The sequence below is a fragment of the Eleutherodactylus coqui genome, chromosome 5 (assembly GCF_035609145.1).
Source record: "Eleutherodactylus coqui strain aEleCoq1 chromosome 5, aEleCoq1.hap1, whole genome shotgun sequence".
In the NCBI taxonomy this organism is placed as follows: Eukaryota; Metazoa; Chordata; class Amphibia; order Anura; family Eleutherodactylidae; genus Eleutherodactylus; species Eleutherodactylus coqui.
Window position 1 is genome coordinate 130,560,690 of NC_089841.1, and position 23,273 is coordinate 130,583,962.

At 40.0% G+C, this 23,273-nt stretch overlaps 1 protein-coding gene across 1 annotated transcript in view; it reads right to left on the reverse strand.

Annotated features, from left to right (window-relative positions):
• FBN2 (fibrillin 2) overlaps positions 1-23,273 on the reverse strand; it is a 225,764-nt gene that overhangs the window by 72,053 nt on the left and 130,438 nt on the right. The window contains exons 25-33 of the mRNA XM_066603160.1: positions 22,593-22,718; positions 22,365-22,493; positions 21,698-21,823; positions 20,768-20,893; positions 11,748-11,870; positions 10,233-10,358; positions 5,027-5,152; positions 2,677-2,799; positions 1,005-1,127 (exon numbers count right to left, since the gene is read on the reverse strand). Of these exons, the coding sequence (XP_066459257.1) occupies positions 1,005-1,127; positions 2,677-2,799; positions 5,027-5,152; positions 10,233-10,358; positions 11,748-11,870; positions 20,768-20,893; positions 21,698-21,823; positions 22,365-22,493; positions 22,593-22,718 (1,128 nt within the window). The remainder of the gene's footprint in view (positions 1-1,004; positions 1,128-2,676; positions 2,800-5,026; positions 5,153-10,232; positions 10,359-11,747; positions 11,871-20,767; positions 20,894-21,697; positions 21,824-22,364; positions 22,494-22,592; positions 22,719-23,273) is intronic.

Genomic DNA, 23,273 nt, shown 5'->3' on the forward strand with positions numbered 1-23,273 from the left:
AACTGGATTATTAAAGTAGTTCACCATTGTAAAGGGTAGTTATATTAGAATGGGGTGTTGTATTAGCACCATTGAATGTCATGTTAAAGGGGTTGCCTGTTTACCATTAAATATCCCTTTAAGAGTGCTTACTGTAGTATAATAACAGTGAGCGCTATTGAAGGGAGGTTGACATGTGGTTGACATGTGCGGTTCTCATGATGTTTGTATTTGGTCTTTATGTCTGTTTTTCATTTCTATATGCCACCTTTTTTTTACGCCCACAAGAATACTCTACCAGGGCCCCAATTAATTTTTTTCTGTATCTCTTAGCAACGAAATCCGTGAAATGCGGACAGCACACAGATGGCGTCCATGTGTTGTCCATTTTTATTCGTTCCCACTGACTTGATTGGGTAAGAATGGTGTATGCTGGCATTTTTTTTTCACATGGACTGTGCATCTAAGTAAGAAAAACTGATATGTGAATTGGCACATTTACTACTATGGGTTTATGTGCTGTCAGTGTTTAGTCTGTTAGATTTGGACAGCACATGGATCCAAAACACACTTGGGAGATTTAGCCCTTAAAATGAGAAACAACAATACAATCTAATTAGAAATGATGCTTTGAGATTTCAACCCTATCTCATGTTTAATGTATTCACATTATGAGATTTATCTCTTAAGCCCACTTACCATCCACTATAGTCCTAATACATTTTATCCAAGCCTACACATTGCATTTACAACCATTTATCACATTTTTCGTATCTGCGAGTGTGAGTGAAAGAGCGAATGTACATGATTTGAAATGGCCGCATTTTGCTGCAATTGGAATCCGCCTGTGTGACTCCGGCCTAAAAAATATGCATTTTTTCTGCACCTGTATGGATTTTGCCAAGATTAGGGATTTTTTTTTCTGCCAGAAATCTAGCACAAAGCTGTTGGTAGATTCCCACTATTGTGTCTTGTATATTAAAAACTACCTACAATAAACACAGAAATAACTGTATTCACTTCACCTGTACATGTAAATCCATCGCCAGTATATCCTTCAATGCAGGAGCACCTGTATGAGCCGGGGGTATTTAGACAATGGGCAGAAATGCTGCAGCTGTGAGTTCCATTGGAGCATTCATCAAGGTCTGCATATACAAATAGTTGTTAGACAGCGTACAGAAAAAAGCTTCATAATTACATATACAGTTTGGCATATTTATGTTATTACTCGTATTACAGTATTTTCAGGCTTCAACAACTGGTCAAGATTTTACTTCTATGTGTAATGTATGAATAGAATAGAAGTCCTATTACTGATGTTTGATTTTCATATTGCTACTGTTGTATTTTAACTCTATAATGGGGATAACATTTTGGAAGATTAATGGAAATCAATGATTAGTAACATCAGAGATGTAATTTACACCAGGTACCTTGTCACTGCTACCTCAGCATCTCCTATTGCTACGCTACCGAGGCTAGCTATATGCAATAAATTGCTGTTGGCTGAGAGCAGAACAATAGCTCAACAGCAATATTGTCGGACACCCATACACATTCATGCTCGGCTTGCCCGAGCATGGACATATTCTAATACAGAGAGGAGAGAAAGCCCCTGGCAAACATGTCTGGCAGCAGTTTATCTCCTTGACAACAAAGGGATCAGGCATGAAATCCAACTGCTGATCCTTATCTCTCCAGACATTTGCTGTCAGAAGAGAGTTGCAAGGCCCCTGTGCACATTAGATGGGTTTGGCTGATATAGATCTAATATGCGTGAGCACCTTTACATTGTCAAGTTTAAGATCCTCTGGATTAGCGTTGCGTGAACCGAACCAGTAGAACCCTGTTTCGGGGCAAACTTTGCTAAAAGTTCTGTTTAGCAGGAACCCAAACTTAACTTTTCACAAAGTTCTAGCCGAAACAGGATTCTACTGGTTCGGTTCGCTCAACACTAGTCCTAAATACTCAAATCACTAAAAAAGGCCTCATTTGGCAGTTTAGCCACCTGCATGTTGAGGGGGTGCAGCTATCTGCCCTCATATCAGTAAGTATCGGGCCGTTTTCAGTGATTGTTTGGTTTTATATTTTCCTTTCTGTGATATATACTAGTTCTGAATACTGGTCTATACCACTGCTAGGACACATAAAAGTGTGTCAGAGTGTTATACAGGACTTTTATGGCTCTTAGACAATGTTATACCCAACTTTTAGGGGGTTTGGTGAATTTCCGGTTTGCTTTGAAGCAATTTGGACTGAAACAAATGTTTGGCAAAAGTTTTGCAAACCAGCCAAACTGAGCTTTTCAAAAGTTTGCTCACCACTACTCTGGATCCATAGTAAGATGTATGTAGATAAAAGAAAAGGGAGGGAAATTCTGAGGGTAGAAACAAGTAATTCTAGAACTTCATGCTGTCATTGTGTCACTTACAAGTTCAACATCACAGTATAATTGTGGCATTGCTGGAACTTATGAGTGACCTCAATGTTTACATATGAGAGAAAAAGTCATAGGAGGCTTGCAAGAATTTTAACCTTGTGCTATAGAGACACACTGAGATACGATAGCTTGTGGGTTGTTAAATGTTGCCATGGAGCTACATCTAGCATGGAAAAAGCAATTACCATGGTAAGAACTTCTACATTGCTTAGAATGAAACAAATATTTATTATAAATGTCATGATTATACCTACCATTACATATGATGCCATTGCCAATCCAGCCTTCTTTACAAGAACATTTAAAGCTTCCTGGTACATTTAGACATGTAGAATGTAGATCGCAATTGTGAGCCCCGACTTCACACTCATCCACATCTGAAAGGAATACAGAAATATTAAGCAATATGAGGTACTGAAAGCCAGAAATGAGCATTCTAATGTTTTATGGATCAGATCATGGCACAAACTCACGATGCCAAGAATCCTTCCTGATTTAACCTTCTATAGAGAATCTTTATACTGCCGAGATCATAAAGTTATCAGCTCTGTCATATCAATACCCAGATGTTAAAGGAAAACCATCTTGTAAGGAAGTTGAACAGTCAGTAAGCTTTATATTTCCTATTAGTTCCTTCTTTAATACATGTAGAAGATGAACTTATTGTATAATAAAATCCTGGAAAGATGTCATACAAAAGGTCCATATATACATAAGCCATGAGAAAGGCTCACAAGAACTTTCCTTACATGTTTGATGGTTTTTCCAAATGTATTCTTTGGTTTGGATTTCTTTTCTAGGCTAGTCCTTGTACAACCTTGATAGGTTTTCTCTGGTAATATCTAAAATGTGTTCTAGATTTGTTGAGAAGAGTGTCAGGTGTGCCAGTATACTTATCTTATGTAAGGACAATGGAGGTCATCTGGTATCGTAGGCTACACACTGAAAAGGACTCAACTACATTCATCAACCTAATTATTGTATAATACAAAATCAGAGCACTACATGCAATCTCTTAGCTTAGTGATTTCATAAAAATATAGAGCCCCTTTAAATTCAGTAATATAAAACCCTCATTTCTTTAAAGGGGTTTGTCCTTAAAGGGATGACTTTTTTTTTTTTGGAAACAGTTACTTTTCTTCATTGACTGTCCATATTTATGCAAGGCAGTAAGGTAACTTTTAGTAAAGGATCAGTTATCATTAAAGGGTTGGCAAGTTAATGACAGCTGTATTATGCTACTAGAAGTCAAGATAAGTAAAGGCCCTTTTACATGGACCAACAGTCTTTTAAGAGACTGCACGAGTGCTGTTGTCGCCGCTAAGGTCGTCAGCGCTCGTGCAGAGCATTGAAACGGAAATACTTGCCGTTGGCTCGCAGGCTTCTCTTCCGCTTCTCGCTCAGCACATCATCTCCTACAGGAAGCGCTGAGCATTTACACAGGACGAGGATCCAGCGAGCCAATGGGGTTTTTTAAGCTGACTGAAAAGTCAGGTTAAACAACTGCAAATGACAAGTGAGTAATTTTTCGCATTCACACTGAACGATTATTGCTCAAATTCGTTTTTTGAGTGATAATTGTTATGTGTAAATGGGCCTTAAGGATGGTAAAATGATACATTGTACACACAGACAAGACACCGTATGCAGCTTCTTCACCAATTGCAGCTCTCTGGAGCAGGGGGCTGCACTCCATCACTTCCTTGAGTCTGTATTAGTCTATTAACATTTTTCTGAGTGTTGAAGGGGTTCTCTAAGATTAAAGAAAAACATTATGCGCAGGAAGTGGCATAAAATAGAAAAATAAGCACTACTTACCCATTAAATACCCCTCTGTCTAGCCAAGCTACCACAGTCTCTGTCACTTCTGTCCAAGAAGCTCTTGCACCCCAATTACTAGCTTCACCGGTGATACTATCATAAATGGTACATGTCCACTGAAGCCAGTAATTGGCTACAGCAGTCCCATGAACAATAAATGGCATATAGTTGCTACAAGAGCTTCTGGAACTGGAGTGATGGCAACTAGGGTGACTACACTGGACTACATTTAACTGGTGAGTAGTGCTTATTTTTTATTTTATGCTATTCTCTGCCAATTTATCTTTTTTTTAGTCTCGAAAAACCCATTTAACTTCCATTCATTGCAGCTATCATAAAGCATACACATTGCTGTTCTGTCTAAGCAGACAATGAACGAAAGAAGTACATGTGACCAATAGGGCCAACTCCAGCGAACATTTAAAACGAATCTAAAATGTAATTAACCAAACTAAAATAAAGACACAAGACTTTACTGTGAACTAAAAAGTTGATCTTTTAAACTGGATTTGACCATAACTCTGTAAGTTTGCCCATAGCCATGCAAACCAGTAAGTGATTAATTCCACCACCATGCACATGCAAGCCACAAGTATGACAGACAAGCTTCTTGCCCACCTTTCCACCTAATTTCATGCAACCCCCATGCTTGTAAGAAAAAAATGAGCAAAACACGAAGGTTGGGTTAGAAAGATTTTATTATGGCAATAACAACAAGTGTGCATGAATGGACAGGCGGTGCTATCACGTGGAGTAACAGAGAGCAGTAGATTCATGGTATACCTGTACATCCAGTTGTTCCCTTTTTCACTGAATACCCCACCTGACAGTGACATACAAAGGATCCTTTGGTATTCTCACATTCGCCAAACATGCAGATGTTTGAATTGATATCACATTCATTAACATCTGTAGGAAAAAAAAAGATGATAATACGGAATGTTAGTGAATACCTCATTATATAAATTGCTTCGGATCGGCACGTGAAGTTATTATACTGTTCTCATTATAATGCAGGCACCCTCATTTATAGCTAGAAGAAGACATCAATCAGTAAGTCAATATTGTGCAGTGAATCATAATTATATAGCCATGTGAATATATATTACACTCTATTACATTAATGGACCTATAAACATGAAGGCTGGACATAAACATGGGATTTTGATGGGTTATGTGCACAAACTCATGTCTATTGGCACAGCCAGACTGTTTCCAGGTGTCTACTGCTGGGGAAAGTAGGGATCAGACAGGTTCAACTTTTACCTGTTTCACTAGGGTAAGTGATGCCAGAGATGTCTAGCAGCAGGTAAGCTTCCTCACTTCATAGAAATAATATGCTGAACTGAATAGAGTTGTTAATGGTGGAGCTGGTAAAGATATCTGCATTATGTCTACAACCATATTTAAAGAGACATTCCCATCTCAGATTTTCATGGCATATTCAAAGGTTATGCCAAGAAAGTCAGATAGATTATGATTTCAGAGGTAGAATTTGCATCTTTAATCCCACTAATTCTAACTCTACTGCTCATGGCTTGACTGAATGCAGTGGCAGGGGGCAGTCGCGCCTTATGGAAACAGCATAGTAGGCATTTGGGAGCCATGGAGCAGAATAGCTCGCTGTGCTACACTATTTTTGTAACTTTCATTAACTTCTATGGGGGTTACGAAAACAGCATAGCTATGTCTGCTCAGTGGTTTATGTGATTCCAGAACACCCCAGGCTACAGCTTTCAAGGACCAGAGGAAGTGGAGGAGTGATAGGTTTGGGACCCAAAGGTGGGACACGCATCTATCGGATTTTCATTGCATATCCTGTGACTATGCCATGAATGTCTCAGATGAGAATAGCCATTTAAGTAATTAAGTAAAGGCTAAAATGCTGTTTTGCTTAGATTTAAATCCAAATAAAGGAGCCACTTTGCACTTGTTGAATTTCCCCATTAAACCGATAAATGGGGCATAGATTACCAATTTCATAAACTAGGAGTGATTTGTATCTTTCTCTTCATTGAAGATTTATTAGTTTAAAAGTAAAGGGCAAATCCACTTCTATCATTTATAGCTGTCCAGACTGAGCATTTCATGTGCTAGAATATTAAAATATACACAACAATTTGGGTCACCAAAGAGGTCAAAAGGACTATACAAGATACTACTTGTCTTGAGAATCACAAACATGGATTTAGTTATAAACTCGGCTCAATGCTGTGTAATTTCTGATCAACCAAATGTTCTATGAATTACTTAAGACTTTAAGTAATCTGAACTATTTCAATACCAGAAAGTGTATAAATTATTTGTAAGAAGACTTTACCATTCCATTATACATTTGAAATGTTTATCTTTACTGTAGCCTAACTTCTAGTTAAATGTGGATGAAATATCCAGTGGTGTGCCAAGTCCGTCATCTGTTTTCCTTAATTCTGAGCAGCGCTGAGAAAGTTCTCTGCAATAGTTAAAGTTAGCTGGCTAGCCTGTGCGTTGATCTTTTTATAAGGGGTTAAGTGCGTTCGGCGTTTCTCATAAATCCATTACATCACCAGCATCTGGATTACTGTAAGTCAAATGAAGAATAGGATAAACACGAGGCCATGGAAGTGACAAGACTTTTTCCAATAAAGAGGCTCAAAGGAAAGGTTTCAATGTCCAGGCCTCCAGAGGATTTCGATACCTGTGCACTTTCCAGCACATCGTACATTTTCACAAGGGATATTTTTCTACCATCCCTTACTTGGTACAAAGATGGTGCAATTAAAAACTGCCTAAGGATTACAGTGTACATCAGTAAAACCACTGAAAGGGCAACAAGTCAACCCTCACATATTTTGTAGGAAACTCAAGTGATGACAGTCATAATTAATAGTATATGATGAATATAACCACAACCCTTAATACATTTTCAATCACAGCTCAACTTTGTTCTAGCAATATCTGCATGTAATGTAGCATCCATCTGGGTCTATTGTAAGTGTATGGACAAGCTTAAATTATTTTTAATTTCAATTATTTTGAAATAACTTTCAATGATGTGGTAATTAGGAAGATAAGGAAGACAGATTTATATGCTCATGATAGTCTTTTATAGATATATTGTATCTATTTATTCAGTGTAACATTGGCATCGGGGCCAGATGAAGATTGGTGGAGGCACTGTGAGAACAAATTGGTGGACGTTTCAGAAATAGCCAATGTAGTGGCTCTCTTAGACTTGAATGGAAATAGCCAGTCTCAAACATACCAACCTTGGCATTTATTTCTAAGTTTCTTGGGCCATCAGGGCACCTCATTTTCAAGACAGGTGTTGCACCAAACGAGAAAATTGTATCCACTGCTCATAAATATTGACTATCAGATATGTGACTAAAAAATGCTCTACTGTCTAGCAAACGTATAGGGCCTCCACAGATTACTGATGCTGGTGAGTGCAGTAACATGAAATAGGACCAAGTAGGCCAAAGCTAAAATTAGCCTGAGGTCTACAAATTGAATGGAGGGGCAGAGATCTACAGGCTTTTTATAAGCAGATCCTGCAAAACATGTAATATGGCATTATGTTGTGGTGCCCATAACTCATGGGAATGGAGATGTCTCGACTCACTCCTGATGGCAGATGTCAAGGGAAAGAAGGACTGAACATGTTGGATTTCAACAAGCCTGATGTTTTGTTTGAACACAGGAGATATGCCACTGCCATGTAGCTAAATATTACAAAGTATATGCATGCTTGACCGAGCCAGTGCTCATGTGTATGCGGGGGTGGGGAAGAATAGCTGTTGACCAAACAGCGATTTCGCTGACTGCCATTGAGGATGTATGGCTAGCTTTAGCTAGTAACATCTATGTTATGTTAATGTTTTCTGTTTAAAAGACACACATATTACAGGAGTGATAATTGTTTTAACTAACAATTAGGCAGATGTAATACTCTGAATACTTTTGCCTTTTTTGATGTAAGACTGTTTAACATTGTATAACAAGAGGATCAAATGAACAAGCCTGAGTAGGGTAAGTCCTCAAGGTAATAAAGGCTCTGGGGCATGTGCCCAGCATGCCCTCCTTATAATTTAGTCCTGTTTGCCATAAACATGCAAATTATATGCAACAGAAGATTGTTTTGCATATTTACCAATCAACCCTGCTGCAGGGTTCACTCTCTGGATGTATCAACTTATTAATCATATTTATTACCATTTACAGCTACTTTTTATGTGTAATGTGGTTATATATGTAGTAGTATGTGTAGCTATATGCAGTGCAATGCTGTTTATCCCTATTCTCCAGTTGTAAAGCACTTTGGAATTAATGGCACTTTATAAATAATTTACACTAATAATGATAATTTGCATTTAGCCTTGACAGTTACCCACTGAAATATTTTTAATTGGGTAATTAAACTGATAACCTGTGTCATCTTTATGTACCATATTTAGAAAATATTGTTGATGGCAAAACTTGTTGCAATCCAAGTTTTCCTATAAGGAAAAGTAGTTTGAAGTTTGAGACAAGTTTTATCTAAATGTGGTTGGCCATTGACTGCTAACAGTGCTTTCAAACTGGCTTAAACTGCCGCTGCAAAAATCTGTGCCGATATCCACAGAGTTTTGATGTGGAATTGCAGGCAATATATATCAGTGAGTATATGACCGCTTTCTGTTACTTTTTTGTTTGTTTCATATGTCCCTTTCTGTGATTTTAACTAATGTTAGTGTAGGGACCCACAATAAATGAGGATCCGTGATGTGGGTTGTGGGCTTACGTATTTTAGCCAATATTTCGGCTAATACCTCTTATTTATCAATGACATGCAGTGCGGCTTTGAATTCTTGGGGAGCCCAAGGTGCCAGCGTGATTCACCTGTGAGGTGCAGGGCAACCTGCTGGATTCAAATATAGTGTCACTAATAGGTATTAAGCCTGCACTAGACATATCATGTGGTCTGACACCCTGTATCTACTCTTTTGTGTGGAAATAAACACTAAGCAGCCCCCCCTTCAATATAAGGAGGGTTTGTGAGTGGCTGACTCATTAGTGTCCTGCACATGTGTTTGCTGCTTCTCCATTAGCATTTTGGCTTTCCGCATGTTGAGGTATAAGTGGTGTATATGCCCACCCTCTTGTATCAGTATATCAGTGAGTATATGGCCGCTTGCTGTGACTTTTTTGGAATTGCAGGCAGATTTAAACCATTTTCAATTCTGCATCAAAATCCACAGACAGCCCTGCAGATTTTGGTGTGGAATTTTTCAGTGTTTTGCGGTGTATCTTGTAGGCTAACCCCACCCGTGTGAAAGCACCCTCATTCACTTTGTGGTATTCTGAAGCCTTGTTTCCATTTTCATTCATTGAAACTATATTTTCTAAGAAATACAGATTTCCATGTTAGTACCATCTAATGGATATGAATTGGACATAAAGGAAAATGTATTTGTGCTCCCTGAAGAAATCCAAAGAAGAATAATGAAAATGTAAGAATAATCAATAGAGATGAGCGAGTATACTTGCTAAGGCACATTACTCGAGCGAGTAGTGCCTTAGCCGAGTATCTCCCCACTCGTCTCTAAAGAATCGGGGGCCGGCGCGGGTGACAGGTGAGTTGCGGCAGGGAGCAGGGGGGGGGGGGAGGGGAGAGAGGGATAGAGAGATCTCCCCTCCGTTTCACCCCGCTCTCCCCCGCCGCTCCCCGCCCCCCGCCGCCCCCCGAATCTTTAGAGACGAGCGGGGAGATACTCGGCTAAGGCACTACTTGCTCGAGTAATGTGCCTTAGTGAGTATGCTCGCTCATCTCTAATAATCAACCTTTCTAAAGTAGATGTAATTACACTTTTACTTTGAGGCTATTTACTTTCTGTGACAGATATAAGTAAAACAGGTACAGTATATCTTTAGCCTTGCTTTGATCTTGTACTATTCTTCATTTGGATTACGTCTTAGAACAAAAGAAACTGAAGAATGTTTGGCCTTGTATTAGCAGCAATTGACTTACCTATGCATGTTTTCATATCAATGCTCGCCATAAATCCATCAAAGCAGAGACAACGGTACTCTCCTGGAATGTTGGTACACTGTCCTCCATCACAGATTTCAGGGTTGTTCTCACATTCATCAATATCTAGAAAACATAGATTCATATAAGAAACATAGAATCACCTCCTACAATATCAAATTTACTTCAGTATGAGGGCTGAAGAAGTATATAATAGTGAGATGTATTCAGGGACGTAACTAAAGGCTCAGGGGCCCTGATGCAAAAAGTGAGCTGGGGCCCCCCCTCTATCTGTATCTGTACCCATACCTAAACCATGCTGCACAGAGGCATAACTTTAAGCTTCTGGGCCCCAATGCAAAGCCTGTAACAGGGCCCCAACTATAATGCTTTATCCATAGTACTGGGCTCCCTATATGGAGAAGAGAGGCCTTATGGGCCCCCTAAGGCTCCTGGGCCCGGGTGCAACCGCATCCCCTGCACCCTCTATAGTTGCGTCCCTGGATGTATCTATAGGTTAGTTGACCATGTGTATTTACAAAGGTACTGAACGCTTTATTTAGATTCAATTTATATAGGGTGCTTGATGTTGAACTCACACTTTACATGCATAATATATAGAATATTGCTCTACTGTAACTGCAAACAAAGAAGAAGAAGGTTCACATTCTATCCACCTCATTGCTTCATCTCAAATAGTATCAGATATATGTCCAACAGATCTTTTGCATCATTAAGATAATCATGGGGTCAAGTGAACCAAAATAGGTTCCGTCCGAATTATCAGTTGTTAGACAACTACCAAAGTTTTAGCAATAGGGCTAATCGCTACATACAGTTTAGTTCATTAGCAGAGCGGCAATTGCCACGAACAATCCTTTCCTCTATAAGAATGATCGTAGTGTTGTGAATATCTTTTCGTTCATGGCTCCTTACCAACAAATGTTCCATTTAAAACACAGTTAAAGTATGAACTGTAGATATGGCTTAGCATCAGATATGATGTGCATTCATGAACTTTGACAGCAATGGAAAAAATGTGAACAAATGTAAGTTCTAGTAATAAATATGTCAGTTAGAAGCTGGTAATTGCGTTCTAGAAAGGCTTACAATATCATTCAGTCTATATCCTTCTTGTGTTGCAATCTTTTCTCAAGAAACATAACCCAAAAATAATTGTGGTGGATTTGGCTTAGCCATTGTTATCAGGAAATGAGCACGATGAGATCACGTCACATAAATCTCACTTAGGCTGCCTTGTGCAAGGGAAATGATCTTGCCATAAAGAACACACAATAATCTTTTTAATTGTCTTGCAAAATATATGATCTTTAGTCTGATGAGTCAGAATACAACTTTATGACGAACATTATTTCTGATGTGTGGGGATAGCCACAAATCATAGTCATTCAGTCCTATCATAACATACATTATATGCCAGATGATTTGTATGGGTAATCTCTGTGAGTATATTTGTGTGCAGAAAGTCATTGAAACAAAGGTTATCCCAGTTACCTCCACAGGTTCTTGAGTCTGGCAGTAATGCATAGCCATCAAGGCAACTGCATTGATAACTTCCTTCGGAGTTTTCACAATGTGTGTCACATCCACCATTCATTATCGTACACTCATCAATGTCTGAAACAAAAAGAATGTTATTCATCAATATGAACTGTAAGCAATAAGGTAATATCGGATCTACATATGACTGCATTAAATGTTTAACCGTGTGCATCCGGCAGAATGGCGGACACATCAAACACATCATGTAAAGCGCTTTGTGAAACTTTGCCCTAACTTAACTCCAAGGCAAGTAAAGGCAGAGCCAAACTGTCACTTCCAGTGAGTTCCTCAGTAAATTCTAGCCAAAATAAATTAAAAACAGCGGAGTTCAAAATGGCTGCCAAAAACATCATTTTCACCAAAAAATGCAGCCTCCCTCCCAATTAATACTTTCACACATTGGAAGTCAATTTTTTTTATTATTACACCAGTTAAATTGGTGTCTCCAAAATTTCCGCTCTAGCTCACTCTGTATGTACATACTGATTACCCTCTATGTAAGTACAGGGTGAGCTGGAGCTGAAATTCTGGATCTTCGAGCAGAGATCTGATGGATCCTGTGTGCTGCTTAACTTGTATCTCTGTTCCAGTTAAACGATGGATACCATGTTGGAGCCTGATGCACAGTTCACAGAATGGTGGCATTTTAAAAATGACTAATTCAAATTTTAACTCTTTCTTGTTGTACTACAACTCTCAGCAGATTAAAGCAGCTATTGGTTAGATACCACGAATACACAAGTGGGCCCTATTCACACTAGCATTAGGGCTTTCCGCTTCTCTGCTCTGTTTTTGGAGCAGAGAAATTGAAATAAAATGGAAATAAATGTTTGTTTGTTCCCATTGATTTCAATTAAAAGCAGAAAGGTTTCTATTTGCATTTGCTGTGGTTTTTGAACTGAACAAATAGCACAGTCTGCAGCGCTATTTGCCCCATTCAAAAAACAGAAATGAAACATAAGTAAACAGAAACCTTTAGAAGTGAGGAAAGGGACTGCAAAGAGACTTGTGTGGGAAGCATGGTGGCTTTTTAATTAGTATTGTTGCCTCCTGGCACCGGGGTAGTTGATTCAAATCCGTCACAATCTGCTGGAGTCTGTATGCTTTCCCCATGTTTCTGTAGGTTCCTTCTAGGACAGATACTTAGTTTCCCCCAAAATACTATGCTGTTTAAATGGCTATTAGTGCTAATTTGTGTATTTGAGATAGGGAAGTCAAATTGTGAGCCCCACTGCGGACTCGACTGATGTGAATGGCAACAAGTTCTCTGCAGAATATGTTGGCATTATATTAATGATAGGAATCAAATATCTGTGAAATGCACATCTTTCATTTGTACCCAGAGCAAACTGAATGCCTCTATTTCCTATTTTGAATAGTTGGTCTCACACATTTTTAGGGAATGTTAGTAGGAGACCGGGAATTTAGCATGGCAAGCGCTATTAAAGTCCTTCCCCCTCCTCTTGCTGGCAGCTCCCATAGGCTTCTATTGGAGCTTCTATTGCCACTATCAGTCAGCAAGGCGAGGGGGAGAGACCTTAGCAGCGCTTCGGTCTTTACCCTCTGGCCCACGGAATTCCAGGCTGCGGCCGTGTGAACGAGCATGAAAACAGGAGATTTAGCCGCGACTTGGTCACGGCTTTCTCCTGTTCATGTGATTTTCAGCCGCGATGCGGGTGGCTAAAAATTGTAATGCCTGTGTGAAAGAGGACAAAGAGAGAACACAGATAATGCATGAAGGTAACTATCGGTGCTTATATGAGTGTTCTCCAACCAGGGCAACGCAGCACATTGGTGTGCCATGAGGAATTACCAGGGAAGCTGCGGCAAGGAGAAAGAGAGAGACATGAACTTCTGTTTAGTTAAGTTCAATTGTGCAATAGCCAGTTTTAGCAATTTTGTTAAGTAGCCCAAGCTTCATAGAAATGAATTTTCTCTGCTCCCCACATGGCTTCTTTAGCATTTCAGTGAATGAAAAGAAAAAACTAAAATGACACAAAGTAAAAATGCGAAATACCCAGTTTTCCTTGTGACTATTTGGTGTAGATTGAAACACTGGGTTTGCATGAGTGATTTTAGAGCAACTCTTGGGGAAATGCAGTGCCACTTTATGTAAGTTCTGAAGAATCATCTTTTTTCAATAAAATAAAGCCATATAAAGACAAACAACAGTGTGACAACAAAGTATGGAATGAGATTAGTCCCAGTGATTTTACGACCTTACTGACTGTATAAACCACAATTACCAATTATGCAAAAAAGAAAAGTTTGGTTCTCAATAGCTTCCAGATGACTTTAATAGAAGTCTTGTTAAAATCCAATTAATCATGGAAGATAGTGAGAGTGTGCGGAGAGAACTGAGCAAGTATAACTGCATTTTCTAAAAACTTTTGACATGTCATTGGGAGATGTCAAAGGTTTTGATTGCTGGCAGCCTGAGTGTTGAAACCTTAACCAATTGCTAGAAAGAGACAGCTGAAGCTCTCGTCTGAGCACTATCACTGCTTGTTAGCTGAAGATAGGCTCAATAGAAAGTCTATGGGCCCTTCTATAGCTGACAAGTAGTGACAACACTCAAGCACCATTCACACGCAACGATTATCGCTCAAAATGTGTTCAAATTATGGGTTTTGAGCGATGATCATTGCGTTTCTACATCTTCTGGCTCAGTGGGCATGGTATTTGGTGTAAAGTGTTTAGCTGCACCTGTGGATAATTACTAGGGCTATTTAGTCTGGCTTGAGACTGAGCTAAACTGCAGTTGATTTTTCAGTCTCTTCCTGACTTGGATATTAGTCAGAAGCTTTCTACTGGATTGTTCAGTTACTTTCTGCAGCTCAAGCTAAGTACTGCATTTGTTTGTATAGTGATTTTTGTTTTCTGGTTTGTTTCCTTTCCCCACATACGGTCAACTAGGGGCCAAGGCACATGGTCAGGGCTGTACTTATCGGGACGATCACCCTGCTTCCAGGCAGGACCTTTCCCAGTGTTTGGTTGTATAGGGTGTAAGGTACTGAGGGGCGTAGTGGTGGACGGTCGCTACGTCGCCCCCAGGTTCCGGTACTATGCATAAGGGGACTGGAGGAAGGTCATGTCCCGCTCTCGGAGACGTAAGAAACCAGGAGCGTAATGTGGTCTCCAGCAAGCAGTTGCTGGAGATCTGTTCTTTAAAAATATCCGGGCCTGTTTTTTTTGGAATGGATGGCAGGTTAGTAGTGGGGCTGTCCATTCCACCTCCTCCACTCCAGGGTGTGGGCGAGCTCAATCAGCCCAGGTGCTGAGGCTGAGCCAGTGTGCACATAAATAGCAGGTGCACAGACACAGGGTAGCTAAGATGGCTGCTGGACCCTGGCAGCCTGTGTGACTGGCTGGAGATAGAAGCCCTGCTGTGCACTGCACCTGCTAAGTGCGACCTGATCAGGCAGGGACGGCCTGATAGCTGGCTTTTGGGACTATTATTTGTTTGCCTGAAGCAAAGGTTGGACTTTTTATGTTGCGGTTATAAAAATAAACGCAGGTCACGCCTGCTTTTGGACTGCATCCGCTGGTGTTCCGTCTCTGAATATCGCGAAACCCGCACGCTACCGAGCTATCCTCCCACAAGGGACAGTGTTTCCCATATTTTAGTTCCATTCTTGTTTTGTCTTTATTTATTTGCATTTTGGGCATCCAAAACGTCCAACCTTGGACATGACAGGATGTCATATAGATCTACATTGTTTCAGAATACAATCTGAATTTATCAGTCATTAAAGGCAAAACCCACGTAAACACATTAATAGCTGCCACCACTGCTTTGGAAACCCACCATCTGTTAGACAAGGATTGAAAGCTCTTTAGATGGCCTAAAAAAATGTAGGTAGTGACTGCTACTCTAAAGTCCCTCCTACTCCTGTAACCCATAAAATGGGGTCCACTGAAATGTTCAGTGGGTACAATATCAGCCACTAGCTGAGTCTGCAAATAAAAAGATTTGACCACATGTGTGTGCCTCTGACACTTCTTACAATGGACTTGTATTTCTAGGAATTTTTATGGGTAAATGCACTATAATCCAGAATATGAAAAATCTGGTGCTGGGCATTTTGTATGTTTGATATTACAACCTGCATGGGTAGCAGTGGGGAACAGGGGAAAGCTCTCCCCCCCCCCCCCACACTCCCTCCTGCAACCCTCCGCTCACCCCCGGCACCCCCTGAATCTTTTCGCCCGATTAGGCAGTTACTCGAAAAAAGTGATGCTCGATCGAGTAATTGCCCTAAATGAGCAGTACGTTCGCTCATCTCTACTAGCAGGGATGGCTAACACTAGAGAAGACAGAAATGATTCAAAAAGATCTAGAAAAGCTTGAGCAGTGGGCGGCAAATAACAGAATGGTATTTAACAAGGAGAAAAGTCCTACATCTGGGCAAGAAAAATGAAAAAAAGCACATACAGAATGGGAGGAATTGGACTAAGCAGCACATGTGAAAAAGAATAAAGGGTATACTAATAGATCACAGACTGAACATGAGTCAACAATGTGATGCAGCAACAAAAAAGACAAACACAATTCTGGGATGTATTACGAGAGGCATAGAGTCTCGATCACATGAGGTATTATCCCTCTCTACTCTTCCATAGTCAGACCTCATCTGGATTACTTTGTCCAGTTCTGGGCACCCCATTTAAAAAAAAAAAAGACATAGACAAACTGGAGCAAGTTCAGAGAAGAGTTACCAAGATAGTGAGCGGTCTGCAAATAATGTCCCATGTGGAACGGTTAAAGGATCTGGGAATATTTAGCTTGCAAAAAAGAAGGCTGAGAAGAGACTTAATAGCTGTCTACAAATATCTGAAGGGTTGTCACAGTGCAAAGGGATCAGCCCTATTCTCATTTGCACAAGGAAAGACTAGAAACAATGGGATAAAACTGAAAGGGAGGAGACACAGATTAGATATTAGAAAAAACTTTCTGACAGTGAGGGTGATGAATGAGTGGAACAGGTTACCACGGGAGGTAATGTTCAAACAAAGACTGGACAGACTTCTGTCTGGAATGATTTAGTGAATCCTGCACTGAGCAGGGGGTTGGACCAGATGACCCTGGAGGTCCCTTCCAACTCTACCATTCTTTGATTCCTTGTCTCACATCTACATTGTCAGCAGGCAGTTCTCCAACTCATCATGAGCTCTGCCAGGTGACAGTTGCTGACTCCTGAGCAGTTGGAATCTTGGGAGATTTACTGTCTGCTCTCTGCACAGATTAATGTGAGGTTATTCTAAGATTGTATTAGAGAGAGCCAACATCTGGATTTCTCTCAAACTTTCAATGTTTTTTTCTTGAAATATATATTCTGAAAGTTTTTCTTTTAATAGAAGGCCAAAGAGTATATATAGTGCATTCTGTACTGTCCTTGTTTTGCGGAGCGCAACTCAGTTCCCCTCACCCACAGATAGCTGCGTAATACCTGCAAACAGTTTATATTACTCAGACTTCCGACTTCGAACAACACCTGAGAACACAAACACACGCTATGTGCAGCATGCCAGATGGGGGTGCGGACAATGAGAGTGGTAGTCTAGGCCAGCTGCGTGACAAGGTGGCTATCCACCTGTGCGTCCTCAAATACCATCAACAGCAGTGGCAAAAAACTCAGAATCAAGTAATAATGATGCTGTCGTTAATTTGTCATGACGCTAGTCCGTAGTAAGTACTGAATGTGAGGTGGCTGAATATAATCACGCTCGCACTCTGGTCTCACCACAAACAAAGTTTATAGGGAATAGCTTGTTGGGTATTGTAGTCCCTTCCCATGGAGGGTTGTGTAGTATGAGTTGCAGGTGGTCTTAGGTGAGAATGACCTCCAGGAGTCAGGATAATGGGAGAAGCTATACAACTCAGTGTTTATTCACCGTTTTTTTATTCAGATGTATAGTCAATGCACTTTTCAAACATTAATAGAGTGGAGTTTGAATTGGAGAATTTCTTATTTGCCTAATAAATTCTATCTCTTTGTCCTCTATTGAAAACTCTTTCTATCTTTCTTTGATAATCATCTTTCTCTACCTTTCTTTATATATAGAATCCTTTTCTTATATTTTATTTTCTTGATACAATCGTCGGGCTTATTTACACGAGCATATATCGGCTGTCCTTTTCACGGCCAGACTATATACGCTTCCATCTAAGTAGTTCCCCCCCTTCCCTTCGCCTCACCAGCTCTCTGCTTCTCTCCTCCACTCCAGCGTTTGCAATTGAAGGGGCCGGGATGGGGCGGAGCTAAGCTCCACTCTGTCCCGCCCACGCACATTGCTTGCTATGGACAAGGAGAGGGGGCAGGAGCTTGGCTATGCCCCCATCCGCCCCCTCCCATTGCAAACCGCTCGGAGGGGAGGAGAGAAGCAGAGAGCCGGTGAGGGTGAGGGAAGGGGGGGACTACTCACTTGGAAGCATATATCATCCGGCCATTAAAACGCCGGCCGATATACGCTCGTGAAAAAAGCCCTTCTTTTTATATCTTTCTTTCTATTTTAATCCTTCCTGGTAACCTACACCTTTCCTATTTACCAGAACTATTTACTTCTCTCTCTCGCTCCTGCTCTTACTTCTTCCTCTCTCACTCCTCTCTAAATGACTCTCCAACTTCAACTGTTTTTCCTGACTGAATCCTAACTGCCTTTCCGTGCGGGACTTTCCCTTTTTTCCTCCAATCACGGACCTCTTCTCATTGTCACTCTACTATCTGCCAGCCAATCCCAAAGCTGTTGACATCCGGCAGAATGGTAAATGGAGACCAGGATAGCTGACAGCCAATGGGGAAACAGAGTGGTTGTCAGGTAGAATATACCTAACCTTTTCCCAACTGGGGTTCTCCAAACAACAAACCCATATTATAAATACACATTTAAAGTTACAAAAATACATAAAAAACCCAGGGCAGCATGATATGCGAGTATATATTGTATATTCTGAACTGTCCTAGTTTTGATCATCATAACTTACTTCCCCTGGCCCCACAGGTAGCTGCGTAACGCCTGCAAATAATTTGTATTGGCTGGAATCATGACTTTAAACAATGTCTGAGTCCTCTGACACATGCACACACAAGCACTTTGTCCACTTGCTGTTTGATTGTCTGGGTAACCAACGGTTACTGGTGTACTCTCTGTAGATGCTTTAGTGAATTTAAAGTATTGTTGAGAAAATATAAACCATTTGAGTATCAGTGAAGTAATGGCTGTCACTGGGTTAGAAGACAGTGCTAGTTGTTGAAGGAAATGAATTGAAGGTGTCACAACAGCGCCATGACTCCCTGCTTATCAGTGCTGGATGTCACAACCTCAGCCCCGGTCCATGTGATGCATCTGACGGTGCATGTGCAGTGTCATTTAGCGCTGGATACCAAGGGATTAATATCACCCTTTGGTTCCAGTACTGATAGGCTGGCTGAGCTGTCTTTTAGTCCAATCAGCCTATCAGTTTCTCTGTGAGGATATTTAAACTGTCACCTTTGTTCAAAGGATGCTGGTTATACTTCCTGTGTTCTGGCCAGAGTACTGTGGATCTGTGCTCAGCAGTTCTTTACTCAATGGACTTGTGCTCAGATGTTCTGTACTCAATAGACCTGTGCTCAGAGGTTCTGTGCTCAAAGGTTCTGTACTCAATGGGCCTGTGCCCAGAGGCTCTGTACTCAATGGGCCTGTGCCCAGAGGTTCTGTTCTCAATGGGCCTGTGCCCAGAGGTTCTGTACTCAATGGACCTGTACTCAGAGGTTCTGTACTAAATGGACCTGTACTCAGAGGTTCTGTGCTCTGCGGTTCTGCATTTAGAATTTTAGCACTCAGTACTCCGTGGTTTGGCATTCTGTGTTCTATGTCACTTGTTCATCTTGGACCAGGACTCAGCTTCTCTCCCACAGTGGGGTTACCCTTATTGAGGTGGTTGTTCTGATTGAATGACTGGTCCAATTTGGGTGGTTCATGCAATATCTTATCGCCATTATTACACTTCCCTGTATAAGACCATACCAGTCACTTATGTTTAATCATAGATATCCTCTTTATTCATCCTCTGATCTTACTCTGTGCTAAGTTCTGGAAATAATCATATTCTGTAGCACAGAGTAGTCTGATCATATCTAACAGAAGGGCTTAGTTCATAAACTGTACAAAATAATTGCAGATTCTTTCATTTTTGGTAGGTGGTGAAGTAACATCTCTGCGGTGTTGGTTGTTTCCTGTTGAGGGTGGCTGCTATATTGTTGTCACATGCCTGCCAAAGGTCTTTGTTGCATGGTTGTTATGTTTTTCCTGACATTTGAAATGTGATTGCTGCAGATATATCTTAATTATGAAGTGCAATGCAATACTAGGGTGAGTGGAAATGTTTGAGGATGTAGTAGGAAGCATTTGCGAATATATCTGAAATCCAGTATTGGAAAAAATAATGTTGATACAATTAAGAAGAATTCAATACTGTCATTCGTTAACATAGAAGGGTCTATTTATGAAGCCTTGTACACCAGTTCTCTTGCATCCAAAAGCTCAAATTGCAACATTTAAGGCTTTTTCGCTGTGCCTGACACTTTTTAAAACATAGGCAGGGCCCAGTGTTAGAGGGCATGGCTGCGTATTGCCTATCACATTTACTGCAGTCTACACAAGAAACTAGTGTAGATTATAGCAGAAACCCACTTCAGGTTCTTGCTGGTGTAGATTTTCATCCGGCGCACAGAGGTGCCACCAGATGTAACAAATCTATTGCACCTCTTAATACATTTGTCACTCATAGTGGGGCATCCTAAATGTTGGCAAACAAGCCCCAATGTATTGTACTAGCTTACTTCCATTATTAAAAATGTTCAAGATATGCTCCATGGGCACGGAAGGAATATTTTTTGATGGATTTCCTTACTTTGCAGCAACCAAGATAACTGAGTAGATATGTAGTACGTATACTTCAGTTGAACAAGTATCTCATCTGAACTCACCAGTGCAGCCCAGTCTGTCTGGAGTGGATTGGTACCCTGGGTTACAGGAACATTGATATGTGCCAATAATATTCACGCATTTTCCATTTCTGCAGAGATTTTCACTGAGAGAACACTCGTTAACATCTAAATGAGATACAAAAACTTAGTTAAAGGTATGCGAGGGTTACAGTATTTCTGTACATTAATCATAAACTGTTTATTTCAGGGTGAACATAGATAGTTTTGTCATTTCCTCTTTAATTTGAAATATTTTCAGGTTTGTACAGAAATGACTGTGTATCAAAAGATATACAAACTCATGCATTGTACAGAATGATATAGAAAGAGCAGAAACTTGAAATATAATGAATCCCAGACCCAGAGTTAGTGTCAAACATTGTTAAGACCTTAACAATCATTTAAAAGACTAATTTGGGCAACACTATAGGATTCAGCCAATCAAACTGAAATTGTAAAACTGGGGCACTGTAATATGCCCAGTTATAAAATTCTAGCTAGGAGCATTTTTGGCCAGACAGGACATAACAATACATACTGGCAGTGACTGAAAGTTTATGGCAGGACTGGTGGACAAAGAAGAATTATGATACGAACAACTGTGAGGTTCTAGAACAAAGAAAAGTAAATTGATTTTTCAGTAGAAGTACACAACTTTAGTTTTGACCATCAGACTACTTGACTACTTTGTCCAAGAGGTCATCTGGTCTTCCTTCATGGGATTTTTCTTTTACTTCTGTGAAATTTTGTCAGAAGTTATATATGTATTCATACATCAGTCACTGGAGTAAAACTTTTTTTGGCTGTCTCATATAGATAAAGAGACGCTGTTGTTTAATGAGTGATCATCTCTATAGGTTTCCTTCTAATTTGATAATAAACGTTCAAGTTTTACATGTCATGTGGATCATAAAAAGAGTTTCAACATACCTACACAAGCATCCCCGGTTGTTGAGAGCTCATGTCCCGGGGGGCAATTGCACAGAAAGCTTCCCTCTGTGTTGATACATTCTCCACCCCTGCATAACAGAGGGTTCCGTTCACATTCATCTATGTCTGCAATTATACATACGAGAAAGCTTTGTATTAAAATTATATAGGACATATTTATAAACATTTGAGTTCAATGAGGTAAGACTGTCAATCAATATATAACCAATGTTACAATGTCTATTCTAATAAAATATGCATAGAAAATCTGTACAATGTATTTCTATAAATTAATGTGTTCGCATAAAATTGAGAAATACAGAGTATAGTAATTGCATAGGACTCGTTATGCAAACAGTATGTACTTGGACTATGGGATAGGCTGAGCCTAAACACTTGCTGATTTGACTGGTTCAATTACAAAAATAGTCATCTGGCCCAATCTACCGTATCTTTCTATTGCCCTGCAGTAGTTTACTCTGGTTGATAATTAATTATGCATGCACATTTAGCATGCATATAATTTGAAAAAGGAGTCTGAAAACTCTTCCAAAGGCCAGTCTCAGAAATAATCTAGTACTTTATTAATACAAGATCAATAGCATATGACCACATAATCAAATGTGCACATGGCAGACAATATAACCCAACTTAAGCGATAACTTACCCATGCAATTCTTCATCATCATGAAGCCACTTTCAAAGCCTTCAAAGCAGTCACATTCAAAACTGCCAGGGGTATTCACACAAGTGCCACTACCACATACATCAGGGGAAATTCGGCATTCATCAATATCTAAGCAAAGAAATTACATCAATATATTTATTAATAAAAATCACTTTTTAGTCTTTCATTGACATTTATAATATATAAATGATATATATGGAATATTACCTGTGCAGTTCCTTTCTTCCATATCCAAAGCAAACCCATTGTTACATTTACACTTGAAGCTTCCAATTGTATTCCTACATTTTCCATTTGTACATATTCCAGAGAAAGCCTTACATTCATTTATATCTGGTAAGTGACAAAAATATTAGGTTACTTTCATATCCATATACTGCAGAGACTCACATTTCATGCAAAAAGTCAAATTCAGAAAATGCTTCAAGCACAATTAACTCATTCTCTTCACTTTGTGGGGCACGGAAAACTCCTTCCTTCTATCCTGCAGAAAGTAGTAATGTACAGAAAATCGAAAAACTACTAATACGTATATTAGTGCTTCTAACGTATCTGGACAAAAATCTACAGCAAACAGTGTTACAAGAACATCTGCCAATAGTGTTGAGCGAACCGAGCCAGTAGAACCTTATATAAATTTGAACTTTGTTAAAAGTTCAGATTTGGCACACTCCAGTACGTAACTTTTTGCAAAGTTCTACCTGAAACAGGGTTCTACTGTATTGGTTCGGATATGATTTGCGTATTCCCTGAGCCAGAGAAAAATTGCAGCATGCTCTATTTTGCCACGGACTGCTCGCAGACAGCCTCCATTAAAGTTAAGAGACACCGTCCAGACCCGCAGTCCATACGCAATTAACATTGCATATGGGCTGCAGGTACCCGCAT